Raw genomic sequence first — 21,119 nt, 5'->3', positions numbered from 1 at the left:
AAGAAGGGAAGTTAGTATCCGAGTTTTAACTACTGGAGTGTGATTGTGGATAAAGATGCTAGCCATAGTTGATTACACTTAATTGATTTGCTCTTACAATCTTAAAGAATAGTGAATTAAAGATAAAGAACTGAAGAGTCCCTTTGGGTCACAAGTCATATCAGCTTAGACTGGAAAGTTGTACAGCAGAAAAATAAAAAAAGGTAAATTCAGTCTTTGGAGATTTTGTATTATGCAAAAAGAAACACAAAAACAATTCTTATCAACAGTATTTGTATTAGTAATCCATTCCATTGAGAGGCTAGCTGGACTAGTACCTAAAGAGAGGAAACAATAGTGAACTTGCAAGCATCCTTATTTGACAGTCAATTAAGAAAAAGTTGTATGTGAAAAAACTCAAAGATGAAAATTTCCTAAATGAGAATGTGGATGCTAATACTGCCCTTGGCTTGCACAGTAGCCAAAACCTGGGAAAAAACTGATCAAATACAGACAAAACCCCAGAAAGTAGGTGCAACAGTGATACTCAGCATGAACTTTAGCATAACTGGGGAACTGGTAGATTCATTTCAGTTTTCTGACTCCCCAAAGCAACCACAGGATAATCATGAACAGACAAAATATTTGGATGATCACAAATATGAAAAATGAGAAATGTGGTGCAGCCACTTAGACATACTCCAAGAATATTACAGGATGAAAAGGCAAAATGACAGTATTTGGACAAGATCACCACATTTTTGTTATGTCTGCAATTCACAAAACATCAGATACAAATAATGTGTGTGGGATGTGTTTTATTATGTATTTTAAGTATTTCATTATTTAGTATAATAATTCTAAAGTTCCATCAAAAGTAAGGACTTCTATAGAAAATACTTGTATGTTAGATAGGAAAGAGAAATTACTAATATAATATATCAGTAACAACTCTTCAAAACTTAGACTCAGTTCATCCCGTCACCTATTATGTGGGCATTTTGTTACTCAACACAGAGAAGGGCAAGCAATCTTCTTCCCTTATGTGAAGCCCCTGATAACAGTAGGAATGTTATGATACACAGTATGGGAATAACGATATGACACACCAGAGGGAGCATGTTTACCTTATCCAACTCCTGGATGCATTCATTTTTCTGGAAAATTTTCATAGAATATGAAGATGGATCCCTTTGTACACAGAATTTTTCCCAAGCAAATTCGCTGTTCCTAATTCTCTACTTCTGCTGCCACAACTCAAACACACTGACAAACCCTGCAGGTTATGCTATGCTAACTTCACATCTTCTCTGTGTCTCTGTTTGAATCTTCATTTTGTATAGAAGAGTCCTTCAGGGACACTGCAACCTTTGTGTCTTCACACCTATGCCTGCCATTCCTTTGTATATTCATTATATAAACACCACAAATATCATATATCTCATTTCAGCTTTTATTTGGATATTTTTAAGTTAAGTTGCTCAAGTCCATTTTCCATCAATACAGACACTAAAAATTGAGATCAACATTTAAGGCAACATTAGCATCCATGCCAAGCTCAATATGCAAACCTTATCTAAGCACCACAGCATCCAAGAATTGTCACAGGTCCCCTACCTCCGTCACACATTCCCTTTCCGTTTTAACTCTACTATCCCACACTACACTCAGTAATTCAATTTAGATGCAACATTCTCAAGTACGACCTTGTCATTTTTATATTTTATTTCTTATGAACTAGGTAATTTTTCCATAAGGTGATATAAATGAGTGAGATACGTTTCAGGGCAAAAGTATGCAGTTGATTTATGTTGTGATACTATATAGGATTTTTTAAAAAAAAAATATATTTAACATCATTATTCAACGACTTAGTATGAACATTATATGTATTTAGCCTTTTAGTAAAGGCTATACATTGAGACTTGTTAGAATGATAATTTTGCTTTAAATTCTGATTTCTTTAGTCTTTAGTGTTACTGTTGACAAGTGTTTGAGTTAAGGATGCTCAGATGCAACTGTTATGTAAGAATATTTACAAGTATACAAAAGACCACATAGTTTTTAATACACCCACTATTCTTAATACAGAGTAAATAAGGATTTGTCTTGTGCCTGTGGAAATATTTCAACATGTGAGTCTTGCTTTTTTCTCTTTTACAGTAAAAGGAAAGGTTTTACTTTTCCTTAAGAAGTGTATTTATTACAAGATGGTTAGCATACATATATCACATAACATACAAGAGTTAAAATTAACAAGTTACAAAATAAGCAGTGGTATGTATATTTTCATATAACCTAAGAACAGGATCAGTATTTTACAAAGTACATATAAAAGTACTTCATATACAAAGAAAAATACAAATGTGCAAACACCATTGTCACAGGTGGAAATCTGTCAATTGAAAAATGCTAGAAAAATCCTTCATATTTTTGTTTTGAAATTGCAAATGCATTAAAAACAGCTGCATTTCCTATTGTGTGTGGTGAGAAATTTATGTTCCTTTCTGACAAAATACATTAGTTATAAAAAACCCACAAACAATTTAATAACTGAAAAATCTTATAAGTATAGTCAGTTTGGTTAGGCTGACATTAAATTACAAGCAGAACGTCTGGAAAAATGAGAAAAGAGTGAATCATATATACAAACCTTTTGTAATATTAGTGTGCTATTTAACATATTAACATTTCAAAATAAAAACAATGGCTTAATTACCTACATATTCTACTCAATGTCATCAATATTCGTAGACCGTAAAACTTCTACTAATTTGGGGTTATTAAAAATGTTTTGCCAGGATTTTAAGCTGAACAAACAGAATTTTATCAAATGTAAAAATCTATAAACAGTCTTCCAATTTATGTGCAAAAAATGTTTAAAAAGTATCAAATCACGACACATCAAACCTGATTATGTACATATTTAATATTTGTAAATGTTGTTAACTAGCTAGTATTGTTCTGCTATAAATAACTTACCTCTGTCCAGCAAAATGTCTGCATTTTAAAGATTTCAGTGCAAGTGCTTGCTTCATTGTTTAGTGCATTATCATGTTTGTTGGTTTTTATTTTACAGTGAGCAGAACAGCATATAAATTAACATATACAACTCATACATAAGAGATCTTTCTTCTACTGAATTCCTAGTTTGTTGTTTTCTGTTTCTCCTGGATAGTGTTGGCCAGTTTTCTTTCATTTATCCCATTGTAATTGCAAACAGAATCTAAAATAAAAGTGCTATGAACTTCAGATAATCCCTAGAATTTGAAATTCCATAACAACATTGCAGAAGCACTCAGTAGAGCACAAGATTAGAGAATGACCCGCACAGCGAGAAGACACTTGAAAGTCTGGTATCGGGCAGTTTCACTTTTTGGTCTTTAAAAATATCAACTTTCTATAAACACTGGCAACCTGATATATATGTCATTGGACTGACAAGCTTTATTTATTTATTTATTTTTAGGAATTGTAGACATGTTCCCTCTTATTCATGACTAGCTTGGAAATAAGAACATTCTGTTTAAAAATATTAATAAAGTGAAAATACACTTCCTGTTGCAGGGAAAATTTCTACAATTTCCTTTGGACAGGTTTCCTAACAGAACAGTTCTGACATGAGAAAACCAGGATTAGATGATAGTGCAAATACAGCCCACTTTTATAGCTAGGAATTGTACTGAAGAAAGTGGAAATTCAGGATAAACGGATTATTATTTTTCAAAGTCTTCCCTGCAGAAAAAAATAGCAGTTACGGTGGTTATAATTATTAAACAGAAAAGGAACTTTAGCATATTATGAACTTTTATGGCTGAAATGTAAGGAAGGCTGGTTGTCTGTCAGTAACATTCCAGAACTTAGCTTCTCACAGGAAGAGGTGCTTAAACGTGTCTTTATTATGGAACGTTTTTCCTTTCTAAGCATCTGAAATGCAACTCTGGATCCTATCCATCCACTGTTGAGCACTCTGTGCATCTTGGGCACAAAAATTATATACACGTTTATTTGTCTTCAACTGCAAAGGAAAAATAAGAACATGAAGATAGCCAAGTCAACACACAAAATAGAAAAAGCAACTTGCAAACTTTACTTTAAACTGTAATACTCAACGTACTAATTGGGTCTGAATGTAACATTTTTTGAACTTCTGCTGTTGAGAGTGAGGGCCAGATGCTAGCTGCGTAAAAACTTTTTGTCTTGAGTTGTCATAACAGCTCCTTCCTAGCTCAACCTTCCAGCAGGACTGAAAGTAGTAGGTTAAACACACCAAGAAAAGAAAGTTTCACATAAAGATCAAGTAAAGACCAGATATACTTACATCAAAAAATGCTTTTTCACTTGCATGTTTTGGGGCTCCAATTGTTGGAGAAGCAGGAATCACAGTTTCTACTTCTGCAAGGTCTATGTGTCCCTTACAGCTTGTATCCTCACCAGAATCATAGTATCGCAGCTAGACGACAAGAGAAAAACCAATCCAAATATGCTATTTAGATGGACCTTTCACTTCTTCCCTTTTCTTGGATACAACTTGGGGGCATGGAGGGGTAATGGTGGGAGGCACAAATATTATCAGGACCCGAGGACATCAGACATAGGAAATTTCTCAGACACAACTGACAGAAACCATAGGTTTGGTATATACAAAATGGTGGGACTGGTGATAGCCCTTAACTGGCCAGTCCTCTATTTGACATCTCTGGGTAATGGCAAAGTCTCCACCATCCGCTCCTGTGCAGACACAGAGTTGGGGGAGGAGCATTTTGTCACCAGAGTTTCAGAGCAGAGAAGCTTCAAATAGTCATGCACTGCTTCTGGGCAGAGGATGCGTGAGGGATGAAAGCAGAACCTGGTCTTTAGGATTCAGTATTCCTTACCAGTTTTTCTAACAGAAACCACTTCTTCACTGTTCATTACATTGAAACTAACACAAAAACTTTACTTCACCAAGGAGTTAACAGAACACTTATTCTCTATATTTCAAGAATTTAAAATGATCAGCAAAAATTTAAGTATAATTTTTAGATAATAATAAACTACATAGAAAACTCACATTTTCCTATACTGCACTTAGTGGTTGAATGAAGCTTGTTTTTTTTTTTTCCTCCTTGCAGAGATACTTTGATACGAATGTTAACCACTCTGTAAATTGAGTTTCAATATGCAAACAAGTTCCAGAAGAGAAAATCTGATACTTGCTTTCCAAAAAAAAAAAAAAAAAAAAAAAAAAAAAAAAAAAAAATTTCCCATAAACCAATGCAAAATAGTAAAGCAAACCTTCATAGCAAAGGAAAAACAACAGAATTCCAGCTAAGATTGACCTGTATTACTCCTACATCTATGATACTCAGGAGGATATTTGGATATACAAAAAATGTTAAAGGATTTTTTTCTTCTGCAAAATGAATCTTTTCTCCTGTATATCTGGAAGAATAATTATAATCGGCGCATTTGTTGGTATTTTACCACACTAATCTGGAAATCCTCAATTAGCATTTTAAAAGATGACTGTCTTTATATTACACATTTTTTAAATGTATTGATTACAATAAATTAATATTTTTTAAAAAAAGCATACATGAGTCTCAGAGGTTACAACCCACACTGTGTGGAATATTTGGCTCAATGAAGATTACTGCCTGATGACCCAACATTATTTAAAGTACATGAGACCACAAATTTCCACTGCAGAATTCTGGCATAGATTGTAAATTGGGTAGAATGGTTAGACCAACAGATCTCCTCTGTTTTTAGTATTCCTTGCTGTACAATGATTTGTCAGAATATTTATGAATACTTTTGCTACTAAATTTACGTCACTATGACTAATCTAAAATACTCCTATATACGGCACCTGAAATTATTGTTCAATCAGGAACTTGGCATTTCAGGACTTTTATAAATACAGATTTGAGATGAAATTTTAACTCATTTTAAGTCATTTACAAAATTCAAACTCATTTCAGAGTGATCTGTGATCCTGTTCTCCATACTTGAAAAGACTTTCATATAGAGATTCCAGGTCAGCTTTCTCAAATACAGGTTACAGAAAAACACTAAAAAGTCAAGTGAGGTAAATGGGTTTTTCTGCTGAAGCAATTCAGATTATGATTTTCCAGAGTATATCATGCCCTTTCATTTGCAAAGAAAAATGCTCATGGCAAAGTGGTTGAGGAACAAAGAGGCTGTAAAATACACATTGAGCATACAGTAACTACTACAGTTTGCACATGAATGCCTGAATTAAACTTGCTATTGGTTACCATAGTAGCTCTCAGCATCCCAATTACAGTCTAGGAAATACCTTCTAAGTTTTTCACTCTCTAGTTCAGAAAAAGTTTTTAGTTCTTTTGGAAAATGAAGAGGTCATATTAAAGGGCAAATTATGCTCATGACTTAATTGCTTAATGACATTCTAGAGTTAGCAGTGCTTTAAAAAATTGCTTGTATGCCACAATGCCCAGAAAATGTCCTCAGGCACTACCTGGCTTTTTTTTTCCTGAGGTATGAAACAGGCAAAAAATGTTTGGGCCCAAACAATAATGCATGACTTCCAGTCCAAGAAGTCTTTTATGATTATATGGTAAACAGTTATTACTGTTTTTAAAAAAACAAAATACTAAAAAACCTCTGTCCATTCAGAATGCTGTATCAGCTACAAGATACACAAGATGAACATAGATATATGGTCTATAATGATGTAGCACACACATTGCATCTGAAAATAATCATTATTAGTATTATTTGTAAAATCAATCTATACAAACCCAGTAAATAAAAAAAGCAGCAAACTAGTCATAAAAACATCCATTCTCTGAAAAGGTTTACCTGGTGTTTTGTCACATCCAGCACAAACCAGCGAGGTTTCCAACCTTTTAGTAAAGCTCCTCTTTTGTATAGCGTACCTTCAAAAGATCTGAAAGGTACAGAAAATACAAATGGCATGTGATTCCATAATATGAATACTGGTGATATACAAAAGCCCCAAAATGACTACATGCATATTCAAACGCTTATTTCACTGCAGTAAAACACATCAGTTTTAAACCAATAGTTTAGTTATTGGTAACTATGATACACTGATAAACACTGTTTCAGTACTTCGGATGCATTAAATGTGCAGCTACAATTTGCTTGTGCATATAAAGGGGAAGATTGAAAGATACTGTCAGGAGATAGAGGCCCACCCATTAAGACAACTAAACGTAATCAAAACCACAAAGAAGGAATAAAGTAGTCACAAAGCATTCTGTGCATATGAAAATGTCTTTTTTTTTTTTCCTAAGGCAGAGACTTGTACCAATCTAATACAAGGTTCATAAATACTCTATGATTATTCAGTTTACCTATTTTCATCATTCTTTGATGTGAAATGATTGTATAGCGTAGTTGTTCTTCTATCTACTCCATTAGAGGGAGAGATGCTTGCGCTCTGTTCCTCACCCAGCCCACTGTCAGGTATTTCCAACAAAGACCTCTTTTGAAAGGAATGTAGATTAGCTGACATCATCCCTGAGGAGCCAGAAGGATGTCTTCGGAGCTAAAAAAGATGAAAATAAAAGAAAAAAAGGTAACACAATGTGTCTTGCATTGTGAGACTGTCTCAACATTATACTGATAACACATGGTACAACACAAGTTGTGAATTATTATGAGGCCAAAAAAAATCTTCATAATACAAGTCAGTGCTGCCTCAGAAAAGAAGTCAGAGGGATGGCAATTCAATTAATTTCTTAAGCAGAAGGGTTCACATGGTGTGAGAAATCAGTATTTCAGAAAAGCCTCGTTTATTCCAGTGACATAATCTTGAACAATGTTTCCCTTGCTTTCTCAGAAGCATCTAGAACTAGTCAGACATTTGGATACAATAAATTTCCCTAATTTCACAGGGAAGGAAAGGAAGGGATTGGAGGGAAGCAATGGAGGGAAAGAAAAAGAGTGCAGTTTCCAAGAGCTACTTTATAGATCCAGATTATTTTAGTAGAATCTCAATAACCTGGAACAAGAGGGATCCTGAATTTGGTCTTAATCTAAACGACAGCATCCTAGAGATAGAGTTCTTTAGGGTTGACCCTTAGCTATTGCATTTATCTGAGAATCCTTAAACAACAGCTAGGACAGGAGACTGGTATCAGGTATACTTATACTTGCATTTTCTTTTCTGCTTCCAATTCAATAAAAAAATCCTCTGCTTTGCTAGGATAAAACTTTTTTCATCTTGAATTTGTCTAGGGTATAAAGTGAACTTGAATGACTCTGACAGACATAAAGCATATTGCTTTCCTGAGAGCAAAGGACAAATAACGAAGTAGTGCTGTGGCCTAACCATTGCATGGAGGCTGGCAAATTTGAACAAGCACGTGAAGCCGAAGAGTTAGGGTACAGCCTTGAGCTGGTAACTCACTGTGCCAAGTTTATAGGGAAAGCTCACAAAAAGCAGTATCTAACATTCTTCCTAGTGCATGTAGATAGCAAAGAGGCAGCCTTTGACTTGGAAAATATCTATATTGTCAGCTATGCTTTTTACCGCACTCAAGAATTGGAAACACAAGCATGAACACTTCCTTCCTTTACAGAATCTACAATTCCAAAATTCCATTTAGACATGGAAATATCTTTACTCATCTCTGAAACTCTGTGATGTCCTTTTGGCTACTTTCAGGAACTGAATTTTTTTGTACTTCAAGAATCTTTTAAATATATAAAGTCATATATTTGTGTATTAGTAAAATGCTCATGCCCATTTAGTCTGTATGTCTTAATCTACTCTGGAAAAGCAATTAGATAAATAGCACAAGTATAAATATATTTTTCTACATGCAGAAATACAGAGCCAGTATCATGGGTTAGAACAACATATTTGTTTTTTTAAAAACAGTATTTACTCCAAGAAATACAGTGAATTTGTCAGTGCCCCAGGTAGCCTATATAGCAGGAATGGAATTATTCTATTGGATGAGCTCTTTTACTACTTACATTGTCTTGTCTGGTGTCATCCTTTAGATTCATTTTGACCCTTTCCCACAAAAGCTGCCACCTTTCTGGGCTCTGATTTAATTTACTTTCCAACCTTTCAATTTCCTGAAACAAATAACAAGGGTTTTCTTAAGGATAAACATTTCTAACTGATCACTTCCTGACAATCATTTTTATACAACCATTTTCTAGTCAATATTTTTACATAGGGAAATTTTAGGCCATGTTGCCCAGTAAAGTACAAAAACCTCTGCCAAACCAGCTATAAACTGAAATCAGCCAGACTCAGGTGTCAAAAGCAACCAAGTACAGCATCAGCCACATCATTCTTCTTGCATGTCACAGGTTGGAGGAGCCATTGTGCTTTCAATTCTCTGCCAGTTCTCCTGAACACACAAAATTCAACACCAATTGCCGTAATAGAAACATGACAATGATAAGGATAGGCTATATTTTATAAAAATATTTACAAAGAACAAATTCTGTGCTGTGACACCAACATTTTACAATGCCAATATTAACATTTACCCTGGTTTATAAAATGTGATACAAAGCTGTAATAAAAGAAGGAAATGAAACAGAAAGATTTATTCAATTTGGATGCCAAACTGTAACAACATGTTCTTGTTGTGGAACTTGGGAATATGACCTATGTTGATAACCTCCAGTTAGGGTTATTTCCTGTTAATAAAACAGTGCATGCAAAGTTAAGTAAAAAGAGGCAATTCCATTAGTTTATGTTTACTTGTAAACACTCATCTATACATTTGTCATTACTCTGATGTGTGGTCCATATTCCTTGCCATGCTTCCTTTCTATATTTTTATTTTCAACAACTATATTGTTATGAAAATCTGATTCTTAATGAAATCAAATTAAAAACTCAATTTTGCAAATCCAATTAAGAATTGATGATGGAACAAAAAATTGCCATAGGACAGAGAATTCCCATGCTATACAAAAGCCAACTAAAACCCAAGACATTTATTTTCAAAGTAGAGACAGTAAATCTCTGACTTTATTTACTTCTACTATACCAAATGATTAAAGTAGATTTCATAACGTTCTCCAACTCCTATTGGTCTTTTAGAATGACAATTTTTTCAGGAAATTGTTATTGATTGAACGACTTACAGAAAATTACCATATTTTTAAGGTAAGAAAACATTTTGACCAGGAAATTAACTCCTGAACTAAATTTTGAACTCTGAAGTGAAAATAAAAAAGCCAGTATTTGACAGTGTAACAGGAACAAAATATTTCTACAAATTCTTCCTTGCTGAAGGTAAATTAGAAAAACTCAAAAGTAAAACTAAATATAAGAAATCTGGCTTAACAGCAAGAATCAAACCAGAAATTTTAAATACTGAAGGTAGCTGAAAGCTACATATATGTTAAATATTATGGGACTCTCTTCCTGCCAAGAAATAAAACCACAATCGTTTTGTCTGGAGTATCTTCATAGGTAGATACAAAAATAAGGAATGGTGAACACAAGCCAGACTAAAGGCTTCTCTAGATTACTTGCTCCTCTTTCAAAGTGCTGAGTGTAAAACGCTTCCTGATAGGATACATAGGACTGAATCAATTTACCACAGACTTTTTATGTAAAAGGCTTTCCAAATTGCCGCAAAAGGATACAAGTTCTTTAGTGCTAGAAGTTAGTCAGGTTTTAATCTGATCATTCTCTTTCTGCCCTAGTCTTGACTTCTGAGTATGAGTCTTTCTCTGCAGAATCTGGAAGTAACTGAAACTTGTTACTTAGCAACTGTGTCACATTCCTTCTTTTTTGGCTCCACAATGAGTAGTGCTTCCAGAACTTAAAATGAAAAACTTTCAACAATCTCCTATATATAACTTGAAAAGTTAGGAATAAATTCTTCTTTAATAAATCCCATGTAAAAAACTCACATGGCAGTAAATCACTAAGATTTACTTTTACCCCTTCAGTTTTAAATTTTACTGAAAACATCACACTTTTTCCTTCCATATGTGGAATGGACTATGGATAGTTGCATTTCCTTGAAAGAAAAATTCCTTAAATTTAACTTTCTGGTTCATCTCCTGTTGCCTAGACTTACGGGAGCAGAAGTCAATATGTATAAGAAGAAAGGTTATAACAAATACAATTCTATGAATATCCATTTCCTGAAATTAGTAATTACAAGCAATTAGCATTACTGTGCCTTTCAAAAGATGTATCTGCTAAGTAATCTGCTTTGTAATATTTGAATGGTACAGACAGGAGTTAACTCTGCAGACACTCCAGAACTGTGGAGACTAATCACCTCCTTTGTATCCAGAAAAGGTTTGTGCACACACAAAACAATCTGGACAAAGTCCTACACTAGTGAACTGTCTTGACTGTGACAGAGCACCCTGTTTTGGAAGTCCTTCCTTGTTAGTATTTTCTCTTCAACTTCTGGGCTAGAAGGCTTCTGAGACTTTGACTACAAATGGAAAGATGCTGAATGTGTATCCAGTGATCGAATTGCTGCCTCTGTCAAGTGTTCAGATTTGTGTGTGCAACAAGCTGTACACGACTAGTTGATCAGTATTTGGAATAAACTTTCTGGTTCAGGGTCCACGTTGATGGATCAGCCTTTTTGGCACATAACCTAAAGTTATAAAGCAGCTCACAATCAGAAGTGCTATTTTTATTGTTTTGCTGGATATTCACTGACCCCTTATATAGCTTTAATTCTTCATGGCATATATATATGGCCGAGTTAATTTGGGTGACTGGCATCCTGAAGTGGCATCTTTGAGTTTGCCAACCTCTCTCTGGGAAACCACCATCTAATAAGTGATATAACTGCTTGTTTGTAAGAATAGGACACGTAGGTTCATCTCTCACAATTCTTAAAAGTACCGGAATCTGAGCCACTCTCAGTGAATTATGGGGACTGAATATCTTTTTAGGAACATTAGCAAATTAGTGGAAAACAGTGGAGATATGTCTGCCCTCAAGGATTTGACTTGCATTTTCACTGAAATATAGGTAGATTACTACCTCTAATACAACCAGCAACCAGGCATATATCACAGAATGGTTGAGGTTTCAGTTTGTGCCCATTGCCTCTGGTCCTGTCACTGGGCACCACTGAAAAGAGTTTGGCTTCTTAACACCTTCTCTTCAGATATCTATATACATTGATAATATCCCCCTCCTGAGCCTTCTCTTCTGCAGGCTGAACAGTCCCAGCTCTCTCAGCCTTTCCTCATGAGATGCTCCAGTCCCTTAATTGTCTTCATGGCCATTTGCTGGACTCTCTCCAGTAGCCCCATCTCTCTCTTGTACCAGGGAGCCCAGAACTAGGCATAGTACTCCGGGTTTGGCTTTAGCAGGGCTGAATAGAGGGAAAGGATCATCTCCTTCAACCTGCAGGCAACACTCCTAATCCAACCCAGAATACCACTAGCCGTTGTTGCTGCAAGGGCAAGTTGTTGGCTCATGGTCAGCTTGCTGTTCCCCAGGACCCCCAGGGCCCTTTCTGCAAAGCTATTTTCCAGCTGGGCGCCCCTAGCATACATTGGTGCATAGGGTTGTTCCTCCCCAGGTGAGGGACTTTGTACTTCCCTTTGTTGAACATCACTCAGGTAAGTTAGCTCATTTATAATGTATCATAACATACGCATGTCAATGGATCATTTGAAGAGCTAGTCTTTATGGGAAACATTTAACCCAGAACTTTAGCCTGTACTGAAGACATGGCTCTTGGATGTGCTACACTGTGGTATTATCTTACTGAATTTTACAAGCAAGGAAAGCAAGTGCTTACAAAAAAAAAGCAGCAGGAACCTCAAAGTTCCTGTCAAATGAGTTGTTTTTGAGTTTTGTGGAGAAATTTACCTTTTTTAAATGGAGAAATTATTTTAAAACTATTTGCAACTGATCTCTGAAAAAGAAAATAGAGGCATAGGTGTGCTGTTTCACAATTACCTTTAATTTTCTTTAAAAAATGGATGGCTAGCTACTCTTACTATCAGTACCTTGTTTCTAATTTCTATCATGCAGAAAAAGGCCATCAGAAAATGGTCTTAAAGGGAAGCACCTCTGTTTGGATCTGCTTTTGAATATTTATGTCTCCAAAGTACACTTTTGAGAATTTAAGATTTGAACAACCTAGCTCATATTTGTTGGCTGCCTCTGATGTGGTAGAAGTGAATTGAGAAGCTTTATACAGAAATCTGTATTTTAAAATGCATTTTATCATCTGCAATCTTTAAAAGGCTTCATTTAGGACTAAATGAATGAAATGTGCAGATTGGTTAACTTGCTAACATTTACTGCTAAAAAATTACACCTTTTGCTCTTAATAGAAGAGCACCACATTCTAACCAAGGAAAATTCTGAATTAAGACACTCAGTAACTTCTCTGTTTCAGCTTTACATCCTGAAGAGCACTACCTAGTTTTCAACTGAAAAATATCTTTAGAACAAACAAATTTGGGCTTACCATTATAAACTAAGGGAGAATCAATCTTCCCTAGTAATTTACCATTGCTAAATATGGTCTCAGTTCAAACATTTTTTGGATACCAACACATTCTCAATGGATTTATGATTAAAGAGAGGTCTTTCTCCTATATCAGCAATAGCCCTAAATTAACAACTTGTTTTAAAAGAAAGTTCACTTTGCTTTTTAAACTTAGAAGAATATTTTTGTAACCTTTATACAACCTCTTCAAAGTTTTCCAAATGTTACTCTCCATTGCTATCTTTTATTACTATAATCTAATTCACAAATAACATTTAAACGCTATAAAACCTGACCCACATATCTTTAGAATATAATATGGCTAATATCCCTGTTATATGGCAGTTTCTCACAGTTGTGGATATGGATAGTTTGGCATCTACCCCAGGAAGAAATGCAGAACACCACTGTTGCTATATTCCTGATGTACTTCTGGCCTCTAGTTACCTGATATGAAAGCTCTCTGTTTTTTTGCTAAAGAATCCCTGAAATGATCCCTGCTGAGAGACTGCTCTTTTTTTGCATTTGTGAAGTTACAAGCTCAGAGAAGTTCTGGCTATCTTATTTAGAGTCAAGGGGAGTTTTACACGTGATTTTTTTTTTTTAACTGGGCATTGTTTCTGTGTTTGATCAATTATGATTGGAAGGAATGGACCAAAAGAAATTTGAGGAATGTGCCAGAATAAAGCTAACTGTCTAGCAAAAGCAAGTCTATCCTCAAGGACTCAAATCCATTCAGAAACTTCCTGCCTTAAGACTTTGCTAAAAATCATCTTTGATTCAGGGGAGTTCGGGGACCCACAGCATATCCCAATTTTCCAAACATTGCAATATTAGGCTCCATAATCCCAGCTTTAATATCAGGTAAAGTCTGCAAATAGTTTTCAAAATAAAAAACTGTACATAGTGATGTGCATCTGAATATGCATGTGGCTTGAAACAATAGCTCCAGAAGTGAAGAATGCCCTTGTCATTTTCCTGCGCTATCAATTAAGATGATAATCTAAATATCAGGACTGTTAATTAATTATAATCAACCAAGAAACATTTAAGAAAATACAGATGTTAAATCATTCAAAATAACTACAACAATTATCATGATAATGGGATCCTTTTTCATCTTCTAATGAAGAAAGGACAAAACCTAAGCAGCCTACATGAGCCCAAACAAGAAAAAGCCAAAATCAAGCATCTATTTCAAGTACCAAAATATTCTGAAGAATCTAAATTTACCAGTTCGGTCCTAGTAAACATGAATAAACTAAGAGCAATCATGGAAAGCTTTTTTGAGAAATTTGGGCCAGGATATTCAGTTTATGTTTGTGCATCTGCCTCTCACTTGTTAAAATCAACAACTGTCAGATTCTGTTTTCTGATTTGTCTGGAAATCTGGGTCTTTGTCATTTTACTGCACACCTACTTTACACTGAGTAGAAAGAGGACAAGAAAGCTAGATTTAACATTTGCCCAAATTAAAATAACAGTTCCTGCATTTCTTATAAAAGGCAACCTAAAAATTTATTACGCTACCTACCTTATTATTTAAAAAGGACAGTGAAAAAATGAATCCATGACTGGCTTTCTCATAGTTATTGACTACTATTAAAGTGTACTCCCACAAAAGTGTTCATTCAGAACAACATAAGCTTTGCAGGAAGTCTGATTGATTCCCAGACCAACCCATCACTTCTCAAGATCAACCAGTCAGTTTTACTAAATACCTGCTTCGACATCTATCATGATCCTTTTAATAACACTATATCTATAAGGCAATAACTTAAATAAAAAGTAAATATGAATTTCATGAGCATAAGGGAACTTATTGTTCTGTGTAACACATGTACTTACATTTAAAAGGCTGCTGATGGCATCAGGTTGTATTTTTTTAACATCATCATAACATGGCCATACTATTTTCCTCTTAGTCTGAGAGAGTGAACCATCCATTTGGTCAGTTTCCTCTGCAGCACTGCATTTTGCAGTTACCATGGTCCAGTCATAGGAAGGACCTGTAGCCAAAATCTCTTCTACATAATAATCCCACTTTTTGAGGCTGGACATATTTACATTTGGTTTCAGTGCCTATTTGAAACAAAGTTTTATTATAATGACAGAAAGGAAATCTTTGAGTTTCAGACTTACAATACAATACTTATATTTTCTAGATTATTCTAAATTGAACAGTATATTGCACTGGGTGAGTAGTGCTGCAGTTTGATAGTTTCCACAGCAAGATCTTGGCTGTCAGATCAAAACCTAAAACTAACACTAGCTTTGGGAATGTACTGCTCATTTTTATCCTTCTACTAAACCAGGTGCCTACCAAGAACTCTAATTCAGCATATGTAGTTGATACCCTCACGGTCTTTGTGCCTCCTGTTAAAGATACAAAAAGCACTCGATAGCAATCACCCTTCAATTTTTCTCAGCAGAAAATCCAAGACACTCTACCATCAGAGAAAAGAGACAGGCTGTATAACGTAGGTGGACATGCCACTTGGAAAAACCACAGTAATATAAAGTAGGCAGCCAGAGACTGTAGATCTTTCAGAGTAGTTTAAAACAGATCACTTTGTATTAAAAATGTTTTTTTTTTTCTTTTAAAAAATAAGGTAAGACTTTCAGTTTGCATGCACCTTACTTGAAGGGAATTACTGCCTCAGGTGAACGGGCAATTGTAAAGTCTGAAGAGTGATGCTCAGTATAATGACTAATTCTGCTACTATGACTAAATCTGCTACTATGACACCATTTCACATGAGGAAAAATAGTTTCTTCTAAAAAAGAGAAAGAAAACACTATCAAAATATCGAAAGTTACTCCTAAGCTTACTAATCAGGCTACTGCTTACAGCAAAATGGATAGAACATACAGTGAGCAAGCAGCCCATCAAGCTCCAAATTCATCACAGTGATGGTTCTACAGAGAAAACAGATGTTTCTCTAAAACAAAGACAGCTGAAGCACTTTCTATCCACTGAATGTCACCCTCTGTTTTCTCCCTCCTCCCTCCTGCACCACCACTTTATTAGGCGAGTATAAGTGTGTGTGTGGTGCATGTGTGTGGGTTGAAGGGGGCTGCACTGTTGACTGCAATAATGATCTGATGCAGACTCAAAATACCTTAAAGAAAATAATCTTTTTTTTTTTTTTTTAAATGAGGTCAGTTTATATAGCAGATTTGAGTGCAAGGTGCTATGTATACTAAGATACAATGTGGCGAAATAACTTGAGGAAAGAGGAAAACCAAGAAACACCAACAAAAATATCAGAGGCGCCATAGCCTCCGAGACAGTGGAGACTCTCCCATCATCATGTTTTCTCGTCACCAGCAGTGGACAGACATGCAAACAAATGATTTATCCGGGTGAAGCTCACTGCCAAAGCAGGAGAAAGCAGCGCAGGAATGAACATCTGTGGGGTAGTGGATGGCAGGAACATCTTAAAACAGCCTTGTCTCCAGAACTACAGTAAGAACAGCACCCTTTTCTTGCAGTTCCTGAGATATCTTGACTGCTGCTTCTATTGCAGAATTCTATAATGGCGAGTGTATTGTGAATTTTATATAATTATTCAAGACACAGTCCAATCTAGTGGACAAACATTATCATATGAGACCGTGATATAGGCAATGTGATTCAATCAGATCGTTATGAAATGTAGCCCATTGCGACTCTAAACTCATTTCCCCATAACTGTGGTTTGCAGTATGTAATGTTTTTTTTTTTAAACAATCTGTGCAAATTTTAAGATCATTCACATAATTAAATTAAATCAAACACAGATCCTCATTTACCTCAGTGGGATGCATAAATACATGTTCCACAATTTGGCCCTTTAAATGACATTTCCATAACTAAGATGACTGAGAATATAAGCCTATGAGATGCTGCTCCAATCAATCAAGGTGGATCAACTTTGTCTGACAAATGCTTAATTCAGTTGAGAACAATTAAGATATCAAAATGTACTCAAGGAATCACTCAGAATAACAAACCACCTGTTTTTTTTTTTTAAATCGTACCTCTATTTCAGCAGGGGCATAGAGGTAATTGAAGAAAACAGGGCTCCTTTTGTGCATCTTTTCAATACATTCCCAAATACAAATTCCTTTTTTGGCATGTTTCTCTCCTTTATCTTCAAACAATGTCCCTAGGGAAAAGAATAGCAGCAAAAAGATAGCTGTATGATAATATATAACAAACACTAAAGCATAGCCAAAAGGAATTTCACAGACTAAATGTATAGTAAAATCTACTATCAAATGCCACTGCAACAAGATTGTATTTGATGAAACAACTGCTGTGCTTTACAACTGCAACTATTCAGTAGCATTATATTTATAAAGCTGTTCTGAAATTTACTGAAACATGTAAGTGTATTTATGAATGTCCCTTTCTGCCTGCAGCTATGCTGATTCAGCACACCACCAAGCCCTGCCAACTGATTCTGCCCCCCACTACCCAAGGTTACCAGCCCTTCCAATCTGCTGGACCAGCTGCACCTGAAATTACTTGTTAACTCATTTCAGGGAAAACAAATCAGGCTAGTGTAAATAAGTTAGCCACAAATTTGTGCTATCTGAAATGACTTTGGAAGGAAATACAGTTTATCCAAAGACTACTGGAAACAGGATTTCCTATTGCATTAAATGGTATTTGAAAGCAAACTACCCCTAAATAAACAGACAACCACCCCCAAATTGTAGAACCATGTAACAATCCAGGTTGGAAGGAACCACAGGAGGTCATCAACTCCAACTCCTTGCTTTGGTTCAAATGAAGGTAAATAATGGAAATTAACTTTTTTGTCAAAATAAAATGGTTGCTCAAGTTTAGTCTGTTCCACAGTTACAACAGTTTTTAAGAAAAGCCTTCAAGTTGACCATATGCCATGAGAACCACTCCACGAAGCAGTGAAATTCAGATCACATAAGTGTTTTGCTTAGTGAACAAGTTCCAAGAACAGCCTCAACTGTGGTTGTGTAGTCTTATTAAGAGGGCTCTGAAGGTAGATAAGGCCTTAGAACCAGTAAGGTTGCACCTGATAAATGCAGTAAAAAAGATATATAAAAGAAGAGAAACACTGAAGAGAATGCAAGAGAAAAAAGTGAGAGAGAATAGATGAAAAGGCTTTCCTTTCCTGAAACCTCATGCACTCTCTGAAGGATTCCCAAGGACTTTGCTTCTGTTAAAATAATGTATTTAGTAGGGGAAACTGAACCGTGTGGATAAATTGCTAAAAAACCCTGAGGCATGGTACTAATTTCTTCCACTTTCTCTTAGTCCCATCAGTGGCATGGCTCAGGAATCATACATTCAGAAAATTCTACGTGTTCTTCACCTCCATTTTGCTTTATATTCCTGAAATGGAATTCATTACATCATCACCATGCAATTACTGGGCCATCTCAAACTAGGCAAATTTTTGTAGACCAAATATTGACGAGAAAAATACTAACAACTACAAAACCAATATGCAATAAACAAACATCACACATACCATGTTCTAGTCTTTCATAATCTGAATCCAGAAGAAAGGTTTTAAATCGATTTGATATGTGATGAAAAGCCAGAAACTTCAGATAATATTGATTGAACTCAAACTCTGTTGGGTATTGGTTATGAATCTAAAAAACAAAAAAAAAAAAGGGAAAAAAGAAGATATTGAGGTATAATACAAAAGGATATGTAAGAAATAATAATGTGAAACATAACAGCAAAATAATTCCCCTGTGAATGCTGACAACAAATACATCCATAGGCAACTGTCTTTTCTGTACACACAAATCCTTCTACATTTTTGCCTAAAAATATTTTAAAGCTAATTAAATTCATGTATTGTCTATGCTGCAAAAATGTTTCAGAGCAGATAGGGTGTAGTGTGTAATAAGCAGTATTATACTCTGTACAAAACCCAGGATTCTTCAAAGTAATCAAACTGGATATAAATCTTTTATCATAACTCTTGAGACACCATGTAACTTCATAGGCAAAGATGCTACTCCTGGATGTAGCTGGAAATCAAACTTTAATTGGAAGGTTTTGCAGCGGACTTCTTGCTATTGCTCAGAACCCAATGTAGCAGACATGTACAGAGGTAATGCTGCAAATGATACTCCATCTACCATTACTGAAACAGATAATTTCTGAAGTACTTGCTAGTCTACACAGTTCTTCCTTTTCAAAATATGTACCAAAATATTACAGTATGAACCCCCCCCCCATCCTGAGGAGGCGTCTTGCCATTATTCTTTTAAAACAGTAAAAACTATGTAACGTCTTAAATTGTTATCCTCAATTAGGCTTGGGATCTATCGAATTCAGTGAATGTCTCCAACAGGAGTCAGGAGCAGATATTTAAGAAGACAATACAAGATTATCAGAGTACAGCACTGTGGGATAGTTGGCTTTTCACAACTGCTTCCTCTTGAACATTATCAGAAAGAGCCTGGTGTAAGATTTTAAGCATGAAGTTTAATATTCATGGCAAAATTTTTTAGCATTAATTATTGATGATATTTATACTTCATATCCATATAAAATTCAAGATTCTAAAAATCTTGATGAGATATTGCTCACAGAAATTTCATGTGTTAATTTCAAATTTAAAATTTACTCTTCAAATAAGTTTATGAATTGTGATCTTTTTTTCAAATTTTCAGAATTAAGCATGGTAATTAACTGAAAATTCCCAATTACAATGGAAATAAGTACAGTTTGCAATGAAAAAAGAAATTGCTGATTGAATTTCACATTTGAAATATGTTCCACTGTGCTTTGTCTAGCTTCACATCAAATCTGTAAAATACCTTTAGTTCTGCAATCTTCCTGTGTCTTGTCTTTTGCATTCCCACCACTCTCATTTTCCCATTCCATCTTTTCTCTCTAATCTCTACTTATCAGTTCCTCAAGAGAGAAACTTTTTTTTTTAGTACTTATGGAAACTAGTATTAGACTACTTGAAGCTCCTTGATGTTTAGATTTTCACATGTGCCAGTTGAAAAAAAAACCCAACCAGCTAAATGAAGAAAAAAAATACGCGTTTAGCAAGGAAAGGTTATCTACCGAATGTACAACAGTGACAGGAAAATCCCTTGAAAGGACCTATAAACACATACACAGCATTTCAGTCAGAGAATTTGTTGTTATCATATCTCAGTATTAGCTTGTGGCTAGGCATTTAAAGTGCTACAATACTTAAAGATATCTCAGTTCAATATACCCATACTTACTTTATCCCCACTTCTCCCCTGATACACATGACTACATTCCTGCGCTGTTCTGTAAGAATAAAGCTAAGCAAAATTTTTTTCTATAATAAATTCAAGACTTCAACTTCATAGACAAAGTAACTTTTTAGTTTTCCTTATTAAAAAAAATATTTTTTCTGGCATATATTAGATTAAAATATAAACCAAGTACACTAATTCTGTTCAAAAATGACATTAATGTACTTTTGAGCTGAAATCCAAAAAGCTCTGCATATGTGTGTGCGTTTAGACACATAAGCACACATACACAAGTACTTTAGTATATGTTTTCTCCTTGTGTTAGAAGAAGTTTTCTTTAATATATTGTAAGAAGGAAAGGCTACATTCTGCTATTTGACATGACTTATACAGGCTCCTAACTTCTACTTATGGCCCAATATTTTAATACATTTGAAGAGTTAGAAGAATAAG

General features: G+C 35.0%; 1 protein-coding gene across 5 annotated transcripts in view; it reads right to left on the bottom strand.

Moving 5' to 3' along the window:
* Nucleotides 1-1,414: 1,414 nt before the first annotated feature.
* The window catches only part of SBF2 (SET binding factor 2), a 297,874-nt gene continuing 278,169 nt past the window's right edge, over nucleotides 1,415-21,119 (bottom strand). For all 5 annotated transcript variants that reach the window (XM_076344004.1, XM_076344006.1, XM_076344007.1 and 2 more), the window contains 8 exons: nucleotides 18,938-19,064; nucleotides 17,460-17,587; nucleotides 15,285-15,518; nucleotides 8,956-9,060; nucleotides 7,326-7,519; nucleotides 6,808-6,895; nucleotides 4,301-4,432; nucleotides 1,415-3,997 (listed from right to left, as the gene is read on the bottom strand). In XM_076344004.1, the coding sequence (XP_076200119.1) occupies nucleotides 3,899-3,997; nucleotides 4,301-4,432; nucleotides 6,808-6,895; nucleotides 7,326-7,519; nucleotides 8,956-9,060; nucleotides 15,285-15,518; nucleotides 17,460-17,587; nucleotides 18,938-19,064 (1,107 nt within the window). In that variant the 3' untranslated portion in view covers nucleotides 1,415-3,898. The remainder of the gene's footprint in view (nucleotides 3,998-4,300; nucleotides 4,433-6,807; nucleotides 6,896-7,325; nucleotides 7,520-8,955; nucleotides 9,061-15,284; nucleotides 15,519-17,459; nucleotides 17,588-18,937; nucleotides 19,065-21,119) is intronic.

This window comes from Aptenodytes patagonicus, chromosome 7 (assembly GCF_965638725.1).
Source record: "Aptenodytes patagonicus chromosome 7, bAptPat1.pri.cur, whole genome shotgun sequence".
NCBI classification, from domain to species: Eukaryota; Metazoa; Chordata; class Aves; order Sphenisciformes; family Spheniscidae; genus Aptenodytes; species Aptenodytes patagonicus.
Note: the sequence above shows the minus strand (reverse complement) of the source record. Positions and strands in the feature narration are given on the sequence as shown.